This window comes from Rhea pennata, chromosome 18 (genome assembly GCF_028389875.1).
Source record: "Rhea pennata isolate bPtePen1 chromosome 18, bPtePen1.pri, whole genome shotgun sequence".
Classification (NCBI taxonomy): domain Eukaryota; kingdom Metazoa; phylum Chordata; class Aves; order Rheiformes; family Rheidae; genus Rhea; species Rhea pennata.
Genome location: NC_084680.1, coordinates 14,990,021 through 15,011,312, shown reverse-complemented (window position 1 = coordinate 15,011,312; position 21,292 = coordinate 14,990,021). Strand labels below are relative to the sequence as shown.

The 21,292-nt window shown below is 35.8% G+C and overlaps 1 protein-coding gene across 3 annotated transcripts in view; it reads right to left on the bottom strand.

Annotated features, from left to right (window-relative positions):
• The window catches only part of RALGPS1 (Ral GEF with PH domain and SH3 binding motif 1), a 134,368-nt gene that overhangs the window by 12,748 nt on the left and 100,328 nt on the right, over positions 1 to 21,292 (bottom strand). For all 3 annotated transcript variants that reach the window (XM_062591027.1, XM_062591026.1, XM_062591028.1), the window contains one exon: positions 14,857 to 14,924. In XM_062591027.1, coding sequence (XP_062447011.1) covers positions 14,857 to 14,924 — 68 coding nt within the window. The remainder of the gene's footprint in view (positions 1 to 14,856; positions 14,925 to 21,292) is intronic.

Here is a 21,292-nt window from a genome sequence, read left to right as displayed (position 1 = left end):
CCATTTCTGAAAAGTGTTTCTTGCATAATTGGGTTACACCATTCATTTCTGTTAAGAAATCATCTTTATTTTCTTGAACTGTCTGGAAGACTTTTTCAAAACAGCTTTAGACATACTTTTAAGGATGAACTCCAACAAAAAGTCTTGACATCCATATAACAGCTGGATATGCCAAAGTGTAATATGCAAAGCCGTAAAGTCAGTTTGTACTTCGGGTGTGAGCAGGAATGTTCACACATATGTTCTGAATTTTATTCTCAACTCCAGTCAACTGTAAACAATTGCTCATACTGACTCACAGCTTAAGCATGTAAGAGAAAGCAGGGGCTTTTCATGTTTCTAATGGCCATACAGATGTATTATTTCTCAGTCATCTACAAGCTTTAGGGATATTTCATTGCAATTACTCTTTCTCTCATTTTACAGATTTTATGAGGCCCCACAGAAAACATGGACAAGCTGTTCTTGTTCCAGTTCCTTGAAGCTGTTTGCAAAAGGCTGGCAGTGAACTTTGCAATACAGCAGAGAACAACATGGTCTATCACCATCTTCCGTGAATGTAAAGCTATTCTAGGCCTCACAATAAAAACATTTCATTTTTAAATATTTAACTGTGATGTCAGCACTGACGACAGAAGTGGGAATGATAGCCATGAAAAGTGGCTGCCTGCCCCACCTCTCCAGACTTGGTACAAATCAGGTAGCAGCAAAACAAACTTCCCCCTACATTACAGGAACCACTTCTTGGAGGCTCCAGGGACCTTAGCCTATTCAACTTCTACCTGTAATCTGAAACTGCCTGTAAGAGTCAACAGAGACAGAAACTTCATGATGTGAAAAACCACACAGAACTGTCATCAGAATCCATTCATAAGTGTCTAGACTCAGATTAGTGATAAATAGCAGTAGAAAAACATTCTGGGGCACAGTTGGACAACTAGTTGTACCAGAAATGATTCTGCATCTGCTATGTCTCCAGCTTCCTTTCTCCCCCAATGCAGAAATTACTCATCAGCTGCTTCTGCCTTGAACATTAATAGGACACAAGAAGGAACAGATTTCATCCTGCTAAAGGGCAAAAAACCCCAATCAAAGCAAAGTAAAGCAAACCAAACCACAACAAAAAAGAACAACTGTCCCTATCTACTCAGCAATCTAGATTTACATCAAGTTTTATGAGATACGTGAACCAGTTCCCAATTACCTGTATTTTCACTTCACCATAGCCCAGACTCAGGAATGACACTACAAAATTAATCATTACTAGAAAGAATTACAAAGGTTGTTCCCTTCGTAATTTTGTAAAGGGTTGTTCCCTTGCAGTAGGAGGAAAAATCTTATCCACATAGCATTCTATAAATTTGATCAAACCATCCATCATGCTGTTTAATTAACATGTAAAGGAGCCTCAAAACAAAGAGAAAGATAAAACCGCTTCTAGCAACAGAGGGACAGAGGAAACAGAAGTTCATTAGAGGAACTTTCAGTAACATAATTTAACAGATCATCAATTTAACGGGAGAACAAAAAGAGAGAACAGTTTATAATACAGTTTTCTACCTTCTTCCTGTGTACAGTTATTTACAGGAGGGTTTTGGATGCTTGTCTTTGCTACAATTTGTTTATCACACTGTTGAGAATTTATGAAACATGACATTAGTAGCATGAGTCACTCCAGCATATGTGGCTTCAGAGAATGTCTCACGTTTAAAGGTCAAATGCAATTCTGAAAAAATGCACTTCTAATCATTTCTTGATCCAGAGATTCAACCAGAACCATATGCCTGGAAAGATTTGAAGACAAAAGTACAATATTCTGCTGCATTTTTCAATTAAAATTTTGTTCAGTTTGGGCTGTAGGAAGACAGTGGCTTTTCCTGCATAGTTAATAGAGTTCATTTTCCTCTTCTGCCATGGAGGTGAAGCACAGGTTGGAATATAAAAAGAATGAATCAGAGTACAATTACACAGTTAGTTTAGTGTAAAAACTTTTGAATTAGTACCTCACCAGGCAAGATTTTCAGACTTAATGCATTCCTATTAAGAACATATATTTTGCCAATGTCTTTTACTAGGAGATTTTGTTATATTCTTAAAATTTGAGCAGAAACCAACCAAATGCATCCAGAAGTTTTATAAGTGTTTACACTTTTTTGCTTATTTGTTCTAAATTCTCCAGTCCTTGTGACAAACTGGGTCCACAGAAAAGAATTCTCTCTATATGCTGACTTTGCAGTGAATTTCTGTCAGATGTTTTCATGTTACTGATATTACTGCCTGTTGAGATGCTTAAAACATATCTAAACTGAGACCCAGCATGAAGACTGTGACACCTTAAAGAGAATTTTCTTGAAAATTATGAGAAAATTATTTGTCTTTTATTGCTTTCTGTTGTGTTGTTCAAATTTTTTCTACTTGGTGCCAGAACCTGGATTCTAAATTACTATTTATATTAAGTCCTTAAGTCCTTATAATTCACTGAGAGCTACCAAGGCATTATGCTGTATTTTTAACCATTTATTGAGCATACTTATGCATTCACTACTTACGAAAGAGTAGTGATGCATAGCCCTAACTGCGTACCAGTATGATGCAGTGCTTTTTCACACAGAAGCTTTGAAACATGTCAAAATAACTGTGTTAAATTTTCTAATATGTAAGTGTTTAAAAGTTTAAGTTTCTCACCATGGAGCGTCCCTGAGCTCAAAGCTGTAAAACAGCTTGATTTCTTTGATTCTAAGACAATGTTCATGGAGACAAAGCACAGAGACTGCACCACAACTACTTATGGAGAAAAAGAGCTGCCAAATAACGAGTTTTGTGCTGACACAATCAAGTCATAATGAAATTCAAGTCAGTTGGATTTATCTGCAATACCTGAAGTATTCATAAGTTCAAATGCTACCTCTATCAAAATAATAGATACCATACGCCAATAGAAATAGTTCTTTGAGAATTTCCACTCTACACTCCCTTCTCTTAGAAAGGACTCCATTAAGGAAGTATGTGGTTGAAATTTACACTAACAGGAATACAGTGCAAACAAAAAGATGTAAAGAATAATCACTATAACTCAATTTTAGCAAGAATTTCAATAACTGGACATCCTCAGAACAGAAAAGTTGATTAAAAATAACAAAACAAGTAATATAAGTTGTCTAAAATGACTTTATATCTCAGATTGAAGATAGGTTACAGAATCTATTGTATCAGAATTCAGATCAGACTAAAATACTGCCTGACTAAAGTGAGAGGTATAAAGAGTGAAAGAACTTGTGGCAAAGGCTGTAGCAGCCTCACAACTTAAGCCAACAATTCCAGCCTAGTTTTCTTGCTATTAGACACAATTGCCATCAATTGCAATTGTTTCAATCAGTCCTGTGAAAGGAGATAATGGACTCACTTTAATTCCTAGTGATGTGGAGATCCTGATGAAAGAAAATACCATGTTTTGTGAGATAAGACGAAGAAAGAAATATCAGTGATGCTGACATTACTCTGTCTGGAGTGACCATTTTCCATGTAGTCCTGCATCTTCTAGGCTCTGCTAACTTTGTGCTAAGACAAAAAGAATCAGAGCCTAAACACCTTCACAACATCTTTGCATCGCTTCTGCTCTCAAATGTCTATGAAGAGGCAGCTGCAAAGTTCAGAGTCTCATAGGACAGAAGCTCTGCAGCAGGACACAGTCAATGCAGGAAAAGCCTGGGGTGCGGAGGATGTCAGTGTGTATGGGGCATAGGGGAGATGACCTCATTTCTGTAAAGGGGGAAGACAGCCTGTGCTGAGAAGGATGCCAAAGCGGCAAGATACTGATGAAACCTGCGAAGACCAAGTGATGTTCATGAACATACCAGACTGCTGAGCGATTAGCTGGGGGGAGCTACGCCTGATACTGCTGATAACAAAATTCCAGTACTTAATTTCACTTCAGATTGAGTTATTTTGCCCCCCTTTTTTTCCAATAAGTGAAGTCATCTGCTACTGCTAACTCTCTTCTTTACTCCCCTGGCTTCCTTCCTAGTGCATACTGTTACCATGATCGCTATTCTGTTATTTTGCCTTTCATGGAGACAAAGCACTCTTCGTAGGATTTTCCAGTCAGCTGGCATGAACAAGGGCTAATTTGGTTTTCATTATTTCTCAGCATCATTTTCAAGGCTATGCTGACATGTACAAAAAATAAGTGTATAAAAATATTAAAACATTATTAAAATTTGTTTACATTAGGAAATGTGAGACAACTTAATCAGAATGAGCTGAGTGCTGTTTAGAGATCTGTGGCAGGAACATTTGGAAAAGTTTACACATATCCCAAAGGATCTCACTGTTTTTCCTTTGCATAATTTTTCCATGAATAATCCTTCAAATGTTATAAATGAATGTTACTTTTGCAATCCTTCAGTAGAACATGTGAACATCTACAGTCTCCAGAGTTTTAAAAAAAGCAACAGGGGAAGAAATTATAGCTCACAATTTTTCTCTGCTAAATATCAGTCAGCAAATTAATAGTAGGAACCCAAAAAGAAAACTGAAAATGAGTTACACATCAAATGCTGAAAAACCAAGTGACAGGAGTTTTTTTGGATGGTAAAACAGTCTCAATTATTGTTATTTTTTGGTGAGCATCTAAGAAATATACGTACATACATACATACATACATATATATATATATATATATTTGGTTTTACCAGCTCTGTTTCTAAAACTTAATATGGACATTCAAAGCCACAGACTCTAGCTAAATCTCCACAGTAAACTTTTACTGTTCTGTTACCGTTGTAACAAAGTCAATGGGTGATAAGAAAAACCTTCATTTACAAAGACCTACTTGCAAAACAGACAATAAAGAATTTTGTGCACAAAATCAACAAAAACACAAAAAGAATGATATCTAGAATGATGGCTATTTTAAAAGCAAAGTTTTTGTTTTTAAAATATTTCTTTAGGATTCAGCTAAATCCTATTAACACATCAACATGCAAGAGAGATGTGAATTATGCCTTTTTCCTAGACAAAAGCAAACCAAGAATAAGTACAAGAGTGCTTGGCTGTCCCTCAGAGTGCATGGCCCCCCCAAAAAGTTATGTCAACAAAAAAAACCCACTGTGTTTTGGTCAGACAAATTTAAGTCTGCCTGCTGATTGGAAACAGTGTGGAAAGGCCTGTTGCTACAGAGGCTATGAACATGATTTTCATTACTGCATGAAGCACCCTTTCTTCAGAGGGACTGTAAACTATTTTTAAAATCCTCTCCTGAGAGTAAAGGCAGCATAAGGATTTTGTGCATCTGCCACATGATCCCTGTTGCTCTAATTAGTGTCCTATTCTAATCCTCTTCCCCTGCCCCACTGGATAACAGCAAAAGGTATAAATAAATTTATAAAAAATATTTTGGAAACTTTGCTCTGCCATGCATTTCTTTTCCCTAAGGATAGTAAGTGATAGAGAATATTAGTCTGTCTATTTTAGCAGTCAAGGAGGGGTAATTCTAGAAATTTCAAATGAAGTTAAAAATTAATTCACAGTTTATTCCAGAATTTACATTTTTTGTCTCAGCAAATCTACATTCTATTTCCTTTCTTTTTTTAATTTAAGAAGAATATTTTAAGGCTATGGAAATGTTCAACAGAATTTGTGATTAAGACTGCTGCAAATAAATAGTCTAGCTTTGCTGCACTGTCCTTTCCTTCTCTGAGTCCCCCCCCAAAGACAGTCCAGATGAATCACAATTTTCTCCAATGCTTTCTAGTTCTAACATGCTTAAAATCTGTTTATGTTTTGCTTCAAAAATCATTCTCAGTTTCTTTAATTTCTAACCTGCAGTTTACCACCTACAGCTCATTCTTTTTCCTTGACTTCCTTCTACTTCTCAATGATCCTTCATTTATTATAGTTCTTAGTAGATTTTCAAGCAAAATGTTCAGGTTTACTTTTCTCTATAATCAGGAGTCAGCTTAAAAATTCCAACAACAAACTTATTCATTTAGTCACTGAAGAAAAGTCATGATAAGCACAGACAGAGCCTCAAAGTCAACTGACTTGCTTTGTGCAAGCAGTCTCCCTCACAAATTTTGAAAGGGAGAGAGAAGGAGAGAGATCTGCAGTACATGTAGTTCTCGTCCTTCACTTTACTTCCAAAATCCATTTTTAGACCTATTTTATGTTTATAGGACTCCAGATCACATTTATTGGTTAATCTATTAGAAGATTTTCTCCATAGCCCCTACTGTCTCATACATTATCTCTTCAATCTGTAACAAGCATAGTTTGGCCCATTTTCTTTTCCCCAAACATTACCACCTACCTGTGCCAAGAATGCTTGGAATAGACACACAATTATTTCCCAAGTGTGGTTCTCCTTTGATACAGTCTTTGCCTTGTGTTCACATCTGCATTAACTAAATCCACTAATTTAAAGGCTAATTCCAAAAGCTGCAGGCTTTCATTCATTGTTTGCAGTGAGGGAATAAACACTGATAGGTGGGTCAATCTTTTGTAATGTATTTAAGTAAAATAAAAAGCTGTCTGGCAATAACAACAACAACAAAAAACAGAACAGTTTCAATCAGAGAAGTGTATTAAGTTATACTTCTCACAAATTCAAGTACAACAGTGAATCATGCTGGGTTATCCTCTCAGGAGACTGATGTCCTCTACTGGGCAAGTACAGCTTAGGCAGGCGCAGATCTATTCACCCTCTCCCCATCTGTGTTCTGAAAAACTTGTGTGCATGTGTGACAAAGAAATCCAGTCTTTCTGGACTATTTAATTCTGGCTTCCTTTTTTGTTAAGATTACCAGAAAGGGAACCAGCTGTTACCAATTAAGTGGTGTGGACACAGGAGGGAGTTTGTTGATGTTAATATATGAAATGTCAAATAAAATACAAAATGGACCCTAGAGAAGGCTCCCCAGTACTGCTCAATCCAGTATCTCAGAGCAGGATTGTGGAAGTATTTTAATAATGTAGTGAAAGATGAAATTACAGTATAGGTAAGCTCACTGGTCTGGTTTAATATCATCAGCAAGGACAGCAGCAGCAGCAAACTGGGCAAGCCCAACAGAAACCTGGGGCACACTTTTGTCTATGCCACAGTTATTAAGCTCAAGCACAGCTAACCACATCCCTAATCAACTTATGACTGCACGATAAACAGACTTGAGTGTATTTCCTTTAAATGCTTCCTGCATTTCTGCATTTGTGTTACTTATACTGCATCAGTGGAATGAGCAAATCCCTGACTTACACTTCAGCGTGAATGTTGAGTTTCTTGCAGCTCGATCTACAGGCTAGTGCATAAGCCTGGACGACACCTGTGCTGACAGTGAAGATATACCTATTGTGAGAGCACAGCAGAAGGGAAACTCTGAATCTGAGTTCAAAAAAAATACATTAACCAAATCAGCAAAAATTTTGCAAAAATTATTTCAGGTGGCTGCTCTCAAGGAAGAGACAAAAAAGACTAGTAAAATCCCTTGTTGTCTGGCTGTTTTGTATGTTCTTAAAATTCCTAACGAGTAACAGCTTAGCAATTAAAATAAATATCAGTAAATTAGGACATTAAACAGATTTGCTTCATTAGGCAGTGATAGAAACTAATACAAAGTGATAAATAAGTTAAAAAGTGAGCATGATCATTTTCTCCCTGGTTTTACTGTATTTGCTTTGACAGAATGCTCTTCTACAACTTAATTATTGGAAAACTTTTCTGTTGGGAAGAAAAACCCATAAAATACAGTAATTCTGTCTGGATTTAGCAGTTGATAAAAACATGTGATTCCCACATATTTGTTTGATATTAATTGCCTTCAAAAATACTCAAACGAGTTTTAAATGTTTGCAGAGAATGTATCACAAAGGAAGAGATTTGCCTGAGTTTGAGTTTGAAACACAAGGGCAAAATTTTCTGGATGGGCTGCAAACTTTTATGGAGAAAAAGAAGTTCTGCCATTTCCACCTTAAGTACAGCATAAGGAAAGCAGACACTATACACATGAAGTAATAATCAAAGACTTGCAGGAGAATTTGACAATCCTCATGTTTACAAAACGACTGGCTGCTAAAGCACTTAGCACAAACTATTTATTGGTTGCCAAAGCAACCAGTAAAACAAATGGCAAAACTAAATGTCAGAATAAGTGTTTACATGGAAAATTATGCTTTCTTTTGAATCTAAAATGCTAGGAGGGCCGTAGAGACGTCACTGGTGTAGTATACCTATTGCCAGAGGGTTACAAATGTGCAAACATCCTAGTGTCTCCTCCTTCTGTTTTCAGCTCTTACATGTAAACCATATACTTCACATCTGATAAAACAAAGCAACTCCTTTTAATTAACTAAAATAAATATTAAAAGTTCTTCAGCAACTTTTAAAGCTGAATGGACTCAACATAATGGGCTGAGTTCTGCCCCACTGACCAAAAAGGAAATATACTGGCTTCAGGTTAATTACTCCAAATTCCTGCTAGTGTGACACAGTAAAACCTCGGGTCTAATTATTCTGCTCTCAAGAGTTATGCCAGGGGCTACTAAAAAAGGGCAGTGCATTGAGGGGAGATGTTCCAAACTGAGCATGACAACCTCCCCCAAATCAAGGACTGTCCATGGAGAAGCCCTGTTTTCTATATTCTAATTAGGACATGATTCCTGAACTCATCAAGATGACATAGAAATTATGCATTAAGTTTTCTATACTGACCTATACTTAGTTTGCAAATTCTAAGGATAATTAGTTGCTTAGAAGGATAACTTATTTACTATATACTACACTTAATATTTTCTTTTGTTCTGGGAAAATGGATAGAGCTGCACCTTCTAAAACAATCTGTCTTCTGGCTGTACCATAAATGTGGGCACCTCATAGCCAACACTGCAAGAACACAGATGTCTTTTACAGCTAATTCAACTGGAAACTGTGAACAGTTAGCATACTATAAGCTCTCCAAATATATTCTCTCTCCCTCCCACCATAGCAAGGCAGAATGAACAGATAGAACAGACGTAAGTTGCTGCCAAAGAAGTTGTGTGAATCACAGTTACTGAAAACATACAATTAAACCGTTTAAAACTCCTTTCTAAATGTTTGTTGCAAGAGACCAGAATCTCTACAGTGCTATGGAAGCCATGAAACCTTCTTGTGAAAGCACTATTCACAATTATATATGAATTTGGTAATTAAATGAGACCATCTTAGCCACTAATATACAAAACATACCCTGTTGTGAGACATCCACTTTAATCAGATGTCTGCCTCCTGTTCAAATTTACTGGAAAACTGGTTGGCAATCAAACTGGAAAATGGACACATGGTTTTCTCCAATATTTTGCAAACAGAAATAGTGGAGAACATAACTGCTTTTATTGAGTCTCACACTCCTAAAGATACTTTAAGTGGAAAAAAGAAACCCACAGTATCCCTGGCTAGAATAAACTGTTCATCTTCTCTTGAAGGAGGGAAAGCAGGAGTTGTGTAGAAGATAAAGTTGCAATGCTGAAAGGGAAACTCCATTTCCATCATTAACACACACAAAAAAAAAGTAATTTAGGACCTGAAGAAGACATTTCTCCTTGTTTTTAATGCCCTTAATAGATTTTTGGAATCATTAACACAATATCTGACTTCTTCTCTGTACTTGGTAACACATAGCAGCCTATAAGAAGAAAGTACGTTACATGTGGAACTCAGCTAGACTTAGCTATAAACAACATCTACTTTTCTGACTATCAGAGGAACTGAACTCATGACTGTCCTGAAGGGGCCAAGAGCCTTTAAATTTCAATAAAATCACTATATTCAGACTCCTACACTTTAAACTATTGACTTGAACATGAAACTAGACTACTTTCAGATCATCTTCCATCATTATAAGCCTGCTGACTGCAGTGGGTTTACTCCTGACTCATAATGGCTGAAGTGGAAATACAACCTCAAACTATAATTTAAATCCAATAATGTTGACTCAAATACCTTAAAATGTGCTATTTTTAAGTGTCCATGGTCAAATCTCTCATTACTGGTGTACACATACTTTAGACTGGAATTACCCAAGACTAATGTATGGCTATATCTTTTTCTATTAGTATTGTGAAACAAGCAATAAATAATTGTCTTCATATTTAGTTAAATCTCACCCAATTTGAATTCATTTCAACTTACTTATCTAACCTTCTTCAGGAACTAATTTAGTTTTGAATAAAGCACACTGGATTCTGTTCCATAGTCACATAGACACAGGTCACACAGATGCAGGTCATTGAAAAATTGATGTGGGTATTACAAAATGCTGGTGGCATTCATTGTCTAACTGGCAATAGATGAGAACTCTCCAGCTGAGCTAGAAACACAGCAGCCTGCAAGTGTGCCTAGCCTTCAAAGGAAACACTAACTGAAAAATGGAGCAATAGGAATGACTCAAGACTCAGTTTCTAGTCATCATATTAATTCTCATTCTAAACAGAAAACCTCACACAACATGTAAGACTGCAGGGCACTGCAGATTCAGAAGGAAAAACTCACCCTTTCAAATACTGCAAGATACCATAAAATTACATACTCAGTTGAGTAGATATGAATATAAATATTACCCTGAACATAATTTCTCCTTTCCAGCTGAGCTCACTGCAATATAAAGCCATACTACTTGCCCTGCTCAGGACACTTTCAAGGTTTTTGTTTCCAGCTTTGGAACTACATTTTTGATTGTCTTTCATTACAGCTCTAATAAAGTCTAAGCCCTTGATTAAGAATTACACAATATTGGTGATGGTCACAAATTACACAGCTAGGACCAAAGCCAGAACTTTCACAATCATGCTAATGGAATGTTCAAATGGAATCAAAACCCCAGTGTAAAGCATTTAAATGTAAGTACTATCAAAATAACCATATGTCTGCTTCAAATACTGAAGATATTATCATATGAGATGCTCGTCTTATCTTCAAGTTTCAAGTTAAAAAAACTCATAAAAACAAAATCAAATGTCACATGTCTGTAAAAAGGTGCTAATTAATTGTAACAACTACTTTTGAACTTACGTTACTTAAAAACTGTTTCTTCTCCGTGAACCATCTCCTTTTATTTTACCCAACAAGTAACTGTACTGAGCATTGTGGGGGCAGGGAGGAAAGGGAATTCCTAAAGAAAAGTTTTCTTCTCAGTTATTATTTCTGCAGATTTTGTTTTTTTTTCCTTACAACTACAGGGACTGAAGACCAGATCAAATGTGTATCTGACTCCAGGAATGGAATTCACAGTCCCGAGGCAAGAAAGAAGTTCCCTATATAATGACTGGCCATTTGACACTTAGAAAGGTATTTACAGTATTCACAGAAGCTAACATGCAGAGCTCGGAGATGAAGGAAGAGCGCCTGTATTTATTTTTCTCCTTTGATATTTAATATCTTCTTTCTTATTTCTCTCTCCTTCTGTCTCTATCTCATTTAGTGAGAAGAAAAGACATTTTGAATGTAAAATGAAACAGCTTGTCAGATGAGATCTGGACTCTTTTTTTCCCCATTCATACTTGGTTTAGCACAATGAGACAAAAAATTGGCCCTTCAGGACAAGAAATTAAAATAGAACAGCTCTTGAAATAATGGCTGCTATAAGTACATTTTATATATTTTGATGGGTTTTTAATCTGTGCAGACATATTTATGCTTCTCTTCATTTGTAAAGCAAACAATATAATTAGCAAATGTCATGAATGCTTCCTTCTTTTTCTCATAAAGCTTTTAGAACACTACTGCCAACATAAAGCATTCAGTGTTCAGCTCAGTTGGAAATTATAAGAGGCATTGCTCACTGATGCAAGTACATGGCACTAAGCAGTATGAAGAGAAGTCTCTGCAGAAACATTTAAACGGAAGAAGAGTTGAAAATACAGGAAGTACTAATATTATACTTCTACTTTCATATGTTCTGATGAGAGAGGATTCCATAGCCAAAATGCTGTCAAATACTATCCGGAAGTTTTTAAAAAAACACCAGAGTTATACATGCATCCATAAAAAGAAATCTTTGAAGGCATTTCATAGAGAAGTATTACTCATTGTGATCTATTTTAGGAGTTAAGAGGTAAAGTAACCTCCTAAATGAGTCAGATCATTCACATGAATCTTTCTATTGTGAGTTTATGTAGTTTTTGTCATTTAAATTACAAATATTCTAAATGAGGTACTTGATGTCTTTTCATTGACTTATTGATTTTTTCTATTAAAATTGATCTCTCCAGCCCTTTTAATTCTTTTTGTTGGTCTTCTAAATTTCTCCCAACATATCAGTCTTTTGGGGGGAATGACCTCTCTTGCTCTGTGAGATATTGCTTTTACATATTGAATTCAAGCTCTTTCTTGGCTTTATTTGTTCCGTCTAACACTGCAACTTCAAGCCTAAGATACCACTTACTTACCCTAACCTGAGGTTAGCCATACAGTGCCAATGTTCATGTCACTGATTTTTTTTTCAGAATATGTTTTTTTTTTTTTTACAACAGTGATTAGCAGTGTGCTGCTTACTAGCAAAACTGTACAGTGTCACCACCACCATCAGTCTCCACAGATTGGTCAAAGCTATAGGTGTTCCACACAACCGAATGATCAGGCACCTTATAGTGCCTAATGAGGAAATGTCAATCTGTATTTACAATGTAGGTGAAGGTAGCTTCTTTTAATGTAATCTTACTAAAATAAAGTCACTCTTGACATAATCTGAAACTATCACAGAATCTAAAACCATGAAATATTAGGAAAGGTGATATATTGATGCTCAGAATTCACTTGTAAACCTAGCATTGCATTGAGAAGCTGCTTGAGGGAATGTCAAAAAGTAACAAATCTAACCAAAACACTGAAAAAGGATACAGATAAAAATGAGATTAAATTTAGCTTCTTAAAAATGTGCCACTGTCTAGTAAAAAGCTTTACAAATTCAAAACTGTTTCCATATACTTCCCCCCTGCTCCACTGCATGCATACACCAATATGTTATTGCAGAGTTGTTCACCAATGCTTTGTTACACACCAGCTTGTCCATGAGGGCTGAGCTGCACGCAATGTCTTGTTATTTGATGGTTAAATCATTAATAGAGGCGGGCAGGTTTTGAAGAATTTGCTTTCCAAACAACCATTCCCACGTCACAAACCCTCATCTTGTACAGAATGACATGGTTTCTGGAAATATATATGCAATAAAAAACGAAGGTCATACTTTGGGCCAACCAACCTCAACAGTGTTCCTTTAATCAAAAATATTTCCTAGTTTTGGTAAAACAAGGCTCCACTTTTATGACATCACTTCATGTTGAATAAAATTCCTGGTGTATGTTCAGTTAAGTCAAGGAAAGCAGTATGTTATATCCAGGCTCTCTCAGAACTTCTATACTGACTGCAGTATTCAGATCTGACTGGAATACAGTGACTTCTACTAAGTAATACGAAAGGTGATAACTGAAGAGTAGAAAAAACAGAGATGAAAGATCCATGTTGTCAAGTCACTGGTACCACATAGATTTACAAGACACAGCAAATATAGCAAACGAATGCAGCCATGGCTACCATCTTCTACTTCCAAACAGCAGGGACAAGATTGGAACTGTGCATCAAATTAAATGAGAATGAAAGAAAGATGGTTGGATACTGTGGTACAATAGTTAATTTTATAAATCATGCCTGTACAGCAAGTATGTGTGTTTTGGTCAACTTATGGATGATACTGTATTTTTTTTTGATGATGCTACAATGGTATTATTAATGTTTTGTCCTCCTCCTTTACACGACAAAATTGTCTCAATTTTATGTGTTACTTTACACAGAAACCTGAAAGGGGAATTTCCTCTATTATTTACTGCATTGATTCCTTTTTACTCAGAGAGTTCTTTCTTCATTTATTAAATATTAATGAAAATTCACACATTTGTGAAAAACAAAACGAATCTAGTTTCTGTTCCAATGCTAACAAACACTGAGTTATCTCTCAGACTCCAGTTGTTTATATACAAGTTAACAATCTTTATTGATGATTCACGCTATGGATAGTATTTCTGAACTGGTGGTCTGGCTTCTGCAAAACAACACAACAATACTACTGGGAGTGACGGTTTCTCTGTGGACTTTTAAATGGTAATAAGGTTGGTGGCAGATCTGGATGTAAATGTGGGCAACCTTGGCAACTTGCCCTAGTCAATCTCCAGATGTAATTCTAGACATTCTGGGCTATAGTGGTATTTCTATCTTGATATAGAAATGCAATAAACTTGATGCTACATACTAAAACTGTGAAACTTGCTAATGACTAATCTCAAAAATGTTCTTTCTTTCCCACCCATATATGCCTGTTCCTACAGTCAGGCAAATAACTAGTACACACATCATCTGCAGTCTCAGCAAATGAAGTCTTAATTCTGAAATCAAATTGCTTCCATTCACTTAAGATCAATGGATTTGTTTTGCCTAATTAGAAGAATGGTCGTATATGGGATATAATTTCCCTGTAAAAGTATCTTAAAAGTGAATATCATATGGAGAGAAGAATTATTCAAGGCAAAGAACAATGCTAACCCAAGCACAAGCTGGCCACATATAAATTTGCAATAGAAGTTAGATCATTTACAACTATCAGAGGAGCAGTGGCATTCCGGACCAAGGATGCTCCGAAACTATGCATATGCAGGGAAAAGTATTGGTTCTCTGATAGTACTTACAAGATAATATTCTAATTGCAACAAAAACACATTTCTGAAACCGATTAATCCCTCCAAAACTCTTTGATATAAAATGGGTTTCCTCATGTACTTCAGTGAAGGTTTTCTGTAACTGGAAGTATTTTATCCAAACTTTCAAGTAAATTTTATACCTGCAAGATCTTCTTTGGAGGAAACCAGTCGAGGAGAGCTGCTACCTGGTTCAATTCTTAATGATAATCTGTAAAAACAAGATTTTAGACAATTTAACAATAAAATATCTCAACAAAAGCAGAAAGAAGCCCCGAAGAAAGTAATTGCTGTGGCAGTGGTATGCAGGAAGTTTATTTCATTGGAAGTGTAGTTATTTATCTCGATATGTAACAAAACAAGCCTATTAGATCCAAGAAAGAAACTGTGAGGAAAGTCTATGAAAACAGGAATTGAAATTGGCATTTTTTTATCAGTGTAAAAGAGTAAGTCAATATAATCTTTCATATGAAAAAAATACTGCAAAAGATGGTATTATTAGATGGAAATCTAATAAACATTTTTTCCCTCTCTGCATGAAAAGTTTAATTCATTCTGTTATCTTGTGGAAATGTACGATCAGAAATATCTATTTAAAAATACTAGTTACTGTGACTTACAGAAAGGGAGCATAATAGGGGAAAGATGAACAATGCTTCATAGCAAATGCTTAATAGTTGATAAGATTATCAGAAGAAAACTGTAATACTATACAGCCCTCTGTTCACTCCATGTCTTTCATGCTGCACTTACTGTTTCCTCATCTAAGCACGGCAAAGCATGCCTCGATCTTCCACTGCATATGACTTCTGCCACCTCTCAAGTTCATGCACACTCTTAATTTCATATTCATGGTCCTCTATTCTGTACCGGTTTAAGAGGAAAAGTATGCATGACTACAATGTTAAGTAAATTTGAATGGAAGAGGTAAATAGAATTAAAGGAAGTAATGGCTGTCAATGCACAGCCATAGAAGTTTTAAGGGTTTCAAGCTACACACTGCTATACTCCACTGTATATAAATACTATTGAAAATCTTCTCATCTTTAATTAAAGACACCGAAAACTGTGTGTGGGAGTCCTCTGACAGCATTTGAAAATATCACGTATGGCTAAATTTTCACCTTCCTTATTATCTTTTCCTTCACATACACAGATTTTTTGGGAAATGCCTCCCAGTCTCGAAGTATTTCACTTTGAATAGCTAAAAAAAAAAATAATAGTAGTCAAAGAATTTAAATTCTAAAACACAACCAAGGACATATAGGTTTATTTAGCTAAACTTTGCACTAAAAGATAGTTGTCAATTTTTAAATATGATGGAAAATGGGTAGGTAATGAATTATTCCCTTTCAATGAAGATGACAATCTTTTTATTCCATCAAGATGATTTCAGTAAGTAGGAAATGGCAACAAGCCTCTCCTAGGAGCCAATAACAAGGAAGTTACAGTAATATAATTCAGAGCATGCTTCAAATTTTAATCATATGCAAATTCCTTTCAGTATAGAGAAATGGCAAGAGAATTTACTGGAGTCTTTTCCTAGAAATGGGGCCTTAGTGTGTGAATTTACCTTCCATACCTGCAGAAATATTCCAGTTGCATCCCTGCATCCCCTTGCATGATAGTCATTTGTTTGTTCATTTGTGAGGCTGATCTGTTCCTCACTATATCAGAAGTATATTTTTCCCAGAGTGAGAGCTCAATTTTTGTGCAGAAGGTTGGTTTTTTTTGTTTTTTGTTTTGTTTTTTTTTCCCAACTGTCCATTGCTGCACTGTGCTATTTATTAATATTGGGAAATGTGGGTACTGAGCTCACTGTATTGCATTGGCTCTTAATTGAGGAATGGAAGATCTTGTGCAAAACAGAATATTCATTTCAATTTGTTTCACATAAAGTTGTTCTCCAAACAGAACCAAAGACAACCCATCTCCTGCTAATCCTTCACTGCTCCATAACTCCTAATTTCTCTCTTTCTCCTATTTCTCTGTCCAAGGGAGCTGTCATCTCTTCTTCGCTACAGGTGATAACTGCACATTTTTCTGTAACTGTTTATTTATTAGCATTATTTACTTGAACTCCATGTGTCCACTCTCAAACTAGGTACTTATTCTGGTCTGCTCCTTCTCTTTTCATTTCTGCCAGCTTTGAGGAATTCATCCCTGAAATTTTTTACTTAATTTTTTTATCAGAATAATTACACTCAGTTTTATTAATCCACTGTGGGAACAGCCACTGCCTGTTTGGTGACCATGGAAACACTCACCTAATAAGCACATCCCAAAGAGATCTGACTTTAGTTCAGTCAGTACAAGCAAACAGCTTCTCTCCTTTACGACAGTGTGATTTTTAATGCATTCCTCCTGAAATTTTCTTCCTTTGTTAGAATTTAAATCTACATGTAAGGATCACATACTAGACTGTTATGCTTGAGTATACTGAACAGAATCTTGCTTACTAAGCCAGGTCCCTTCTATCATTTCAAAAATCTATTTACTGAATCAGATAATTTTCACTGGAATTGTGACAGGACTACTGCATACATCTTAAGAGGCCACATATCATTTGTCCAACTTCGCATTTTGTATCAACTTCATTAGCTTTCTATACATCAAGTTCCAAGGCTTGATACACCTCTTACATGTTTGAAACATGGCATGGGTGAAATACTGTATACAGATCTTTACGTAAGAGAAAAGTGCCAAGAACTACTGTTAAGGTTTTTCTTAAGGCAATGATAGTTTTATACTTTATACAATGATAAGAGTATTTGACAAAACCAAATAGGATCAAGTCCAAACTACTACTTGAGCAACAGTATTTCTTTCTCTTTTTAAATGGTCTTGTACAGAAGAAATGGGACTATATGGCAGGCAGAAAGACTTAACAATCTTATATTTTTAACAAGATTTTAGAAAGAGGTATGGTATCATTATACAACCTAGAAAGCACCCTTGGTGTGTTCTCCGCTTATAAGTTCACTGATAGAGGAATGAGTGAGACTTCAGTGCTATAAAAAGAGATTGCATCACTCCCCAAGATTATATATTTATGAAATGTAAAGACTGATAAACCTAGTTATCATTTTCTTTAGATCAAAGTATATTCTAAATTCTCTCTCTCTCTCTCTCTCTCTCTCTCTCTTTTTTTTTTTTTTTTTTTAATGAAAAGTATGCAGGTGTAATCTCAGCCCTTCTGAAATCTCTGGCAGTTTGGTCATTCACTTCAACAATGCCAGAATTTTGCAATGTGCTTTCAAAATACCAATGGATATAATTCAGCTATTCTACTCAGGAAAAAATAGAATGTATTAAATGATCAATAAATAAATATGAGCCTAAATTTCAGTTTCCATAAATATAAAACATTCATGCAGGCATGTTTAATATAAATTATTCAAAATAACCTGCAAGGAAATGGAATCCTGACTATGAATTGTCATTCCTGGTCCTTCTCCTCTCCTGTTCTCTTTTACACCAAAAAGGCTGGAAACAGTCAAATATATCTTTATTTCAAAGAAGGAATACTGACTGCCAATACAGTTTCAACTAGTCTTGGCTTGTTTGTCACCATCCAAATTCGTGTTTGCAGTTTCTCTGACCCTGCATTTTCCATTGAGAGGCAAGGGTTGTAGGCATGCACATGCATGCCCATCTCTTCTCACCTGGATATACGTGCACACAGCTATGCCGACACTACAAGTAATGTCTTCCAAATAGCATTCACAAATAAGCCTATCAATAGGTCTCTGCAAACTTTGGTACTCAGTGTATTCATAACCGATGTATGTCATTCGTATCTATCACAGACCAAATTATATTATCCCAGTTCGCTGCACCCAGTGATATCACAAGTCAGAAACTACATTTGTTCCAATATGCCTAATAAATCACTCATTACTCTTATGAAGAGAGTCTCTTTTTTGTGTCTGCAACTGCACTTGATCAGAAATTCATCTTATGAGTCACTATATTTGTTCAATAGTACAGCACCACTACACATTTTTTTTCAGAAATTCATTTTTTAAAAATAGCATCTTTGCTTTATCAGAGTTAGAAAACTTAGTTTTAGTGCAACCACCAAGTGCTGACTAAAAAGGAAAAAATTAAAAATGTCGTTATTCCACAATTATAAAGCAAGAGTTCAGCTGAGAGACATGATAGGACAGATCCTAGACATCAACCTGGGAAACTCTGATTTAGAAACGGAAATTACCAAGTTGAAGAATTAGTATTAACAAGCTACAGTGAAACAAGAACTTGAAGTAAAATCTCTGGGGGGAAGTAAAACAGATATTTTGCTGAACTGATGAACTGCCAATTTACTTTTGGAATTACAAAAAAATAGCTTTTAAAGAAAAAAGCATATAGAGAATATGTCAAGGTTTTGTTCTTGTAAGGTAAAAAGGTGACAGAAACAAATGTTGATGAATAAAAAAGCTGATACCCCAAATATTTCCTGGAACATGTGATGGCTGGTATGCTCCATAAAGTAAGCAGGACCTCCATCCCACCTAGTCTTAAATAGTACTCTACGATTGAGTGCCGCTGTACAGCTCTTTTAAGAGTAACCTTCTTGGCTCTCCAGGACAGGATGAAACTACTGCTAGGACTCTACTGTTCTTGCTCCATTCTCCTAATACTAAACAAGAGACTAAAGACGGAACAGGAGGGAGGAGAGCGGGACTTGCATCCTTGTACTCAAGCAAGGAATTGAGAGGCTCCACAAAGAGGATGAAAGAAACGCATTCATCCTTCCTGAGACAAAGAAGCAGTACAGTCCTGAGATTTTTGCCACTCAGGGCATTTCTGATCAGTATTTGTGTATGTGACAAAACTGGCCTGACACACCTGTAACATTTTGGGCTGTGCAGCACTTAAACAGTAGGTCCAACACTCACTGGATTTTATTGTTCCTATATGTCCTATGGAACACAGCTGTCCGTGTTTTTCAGATATCAGATAGCGAAGTCACAACTGTAACTATTGATTCAAATGCAACTGACTCAGCAGAAATCTCAGGCAGCAAAGGTGCTCCCCTACCCTTGCTTTTGACAATAATTCTTAGTGGAAAAGGTCCAAGAAATGCACCTATTCTGGGAGGCCTATTTAAGACTGTGGCAAAGGTTCATTGTGATAAGTACTGATATTTTCAGTACCTGCTATACAGCTCCTGCTATCATAAGACTAAAAGCAACAAGGTGTAGCTGGTATTTTTGTCATTGTTAGGAGTCAGTGCAACACTTTCATTATATATTGATATTCTTGGATGCTCTTCTATAGCATCCTATCTATCTGCATCTAAATTTGAACTGATTTTTATGTAAATCATCTTACTAGTACATTGAAATAGCAGTTTTGCCTAATATGTCCTAAAGAATTGAAATATGTATGTAACATCTACAAAATGAGATTCCAATCCTGATTTGCCCCAATAACACTGTAATATAAATAACAGTCTTCACATTGGCTTTAATCCATACTGTACGCCAACACAAAACTCTGCAAGCCTATGTCTAAATCAATAGTACCTATACTGGAAACATTGTATGGGACTGTTTTCCAGTATAGCACAGATTTTAATTCCAGGACAACTATCACTATTGTGTTCCAAACAAACAAAAAAAAAAAATAGTAGCCATTTAAAAATATACATATTTGAGAGGATGCTACAGATGCTGTTCTAGTACTGAGAGAACTGGCAACAGTTTCAAGGACTTTGTCAACATTCTCATTTTTGGTGGGATAAATTCTGAATTTCTTAAACATGCAATCTATTCTGGACTTAACAACCACATGTCCTGAACAGCTCCTGAAGAGACTCAAGAGCCAGTCTTATGGAATGTAATCAAGCAGATTATATAGCAAATCCATGGAAATTACATGTATCATTGTTTAGTTTGACATTAGGCTATGTACTTCCAGGATTCAGCATTAATAATCCCATTAATAGACAGCTGTGCCAGTGAGACACAGGATATAGCACACAAAAGTATGGCATTCCATTATTGTCTTGGGAACATTAAAGGTGAGTTTCACAAACATGCTTTACACTTCTTATAATCATACCTTGTTTCAGGAAAACATTTTGTTATGCTCTTAAGTGCTTTGCTAAGTAGAAGTTAAGGAAAAGACACAAGCATGTATTTAATCAATTAAATCAAGCTTTCATCTTAACTGGTAAAGAATAGTTGGCTAAAAAATAAAAACAGGAAAACTGTTTTTGGCAGTGATATCTAACATGTTTACAAGTTGTTCTGAGAAATTATTTTACAGAGCAAGTGCACCTGATCTGAAAACAGCAGCTGGGGGCATTTTGTTGCCATCTGATAGGTACAAGCATTGTCACATTCTGATAAAATGTCAAAAAAGCATTTACTGGTTCCTTCCTTCTCACTTTAATTTTACTTGAATGGATTTTGAAGACATTTAGGCAAATTTAAATCAGCCTATTTTTAGAAATCCTCAAAGCAGTTTTAAGTAGCATGCCTATTAGTTTTGAAATTAAATGGAATAAATTGTAATGTTATCCTCTGGGAACAAGGTGAGGTTAAATCTAACCCCCTAATCTAGGAGATA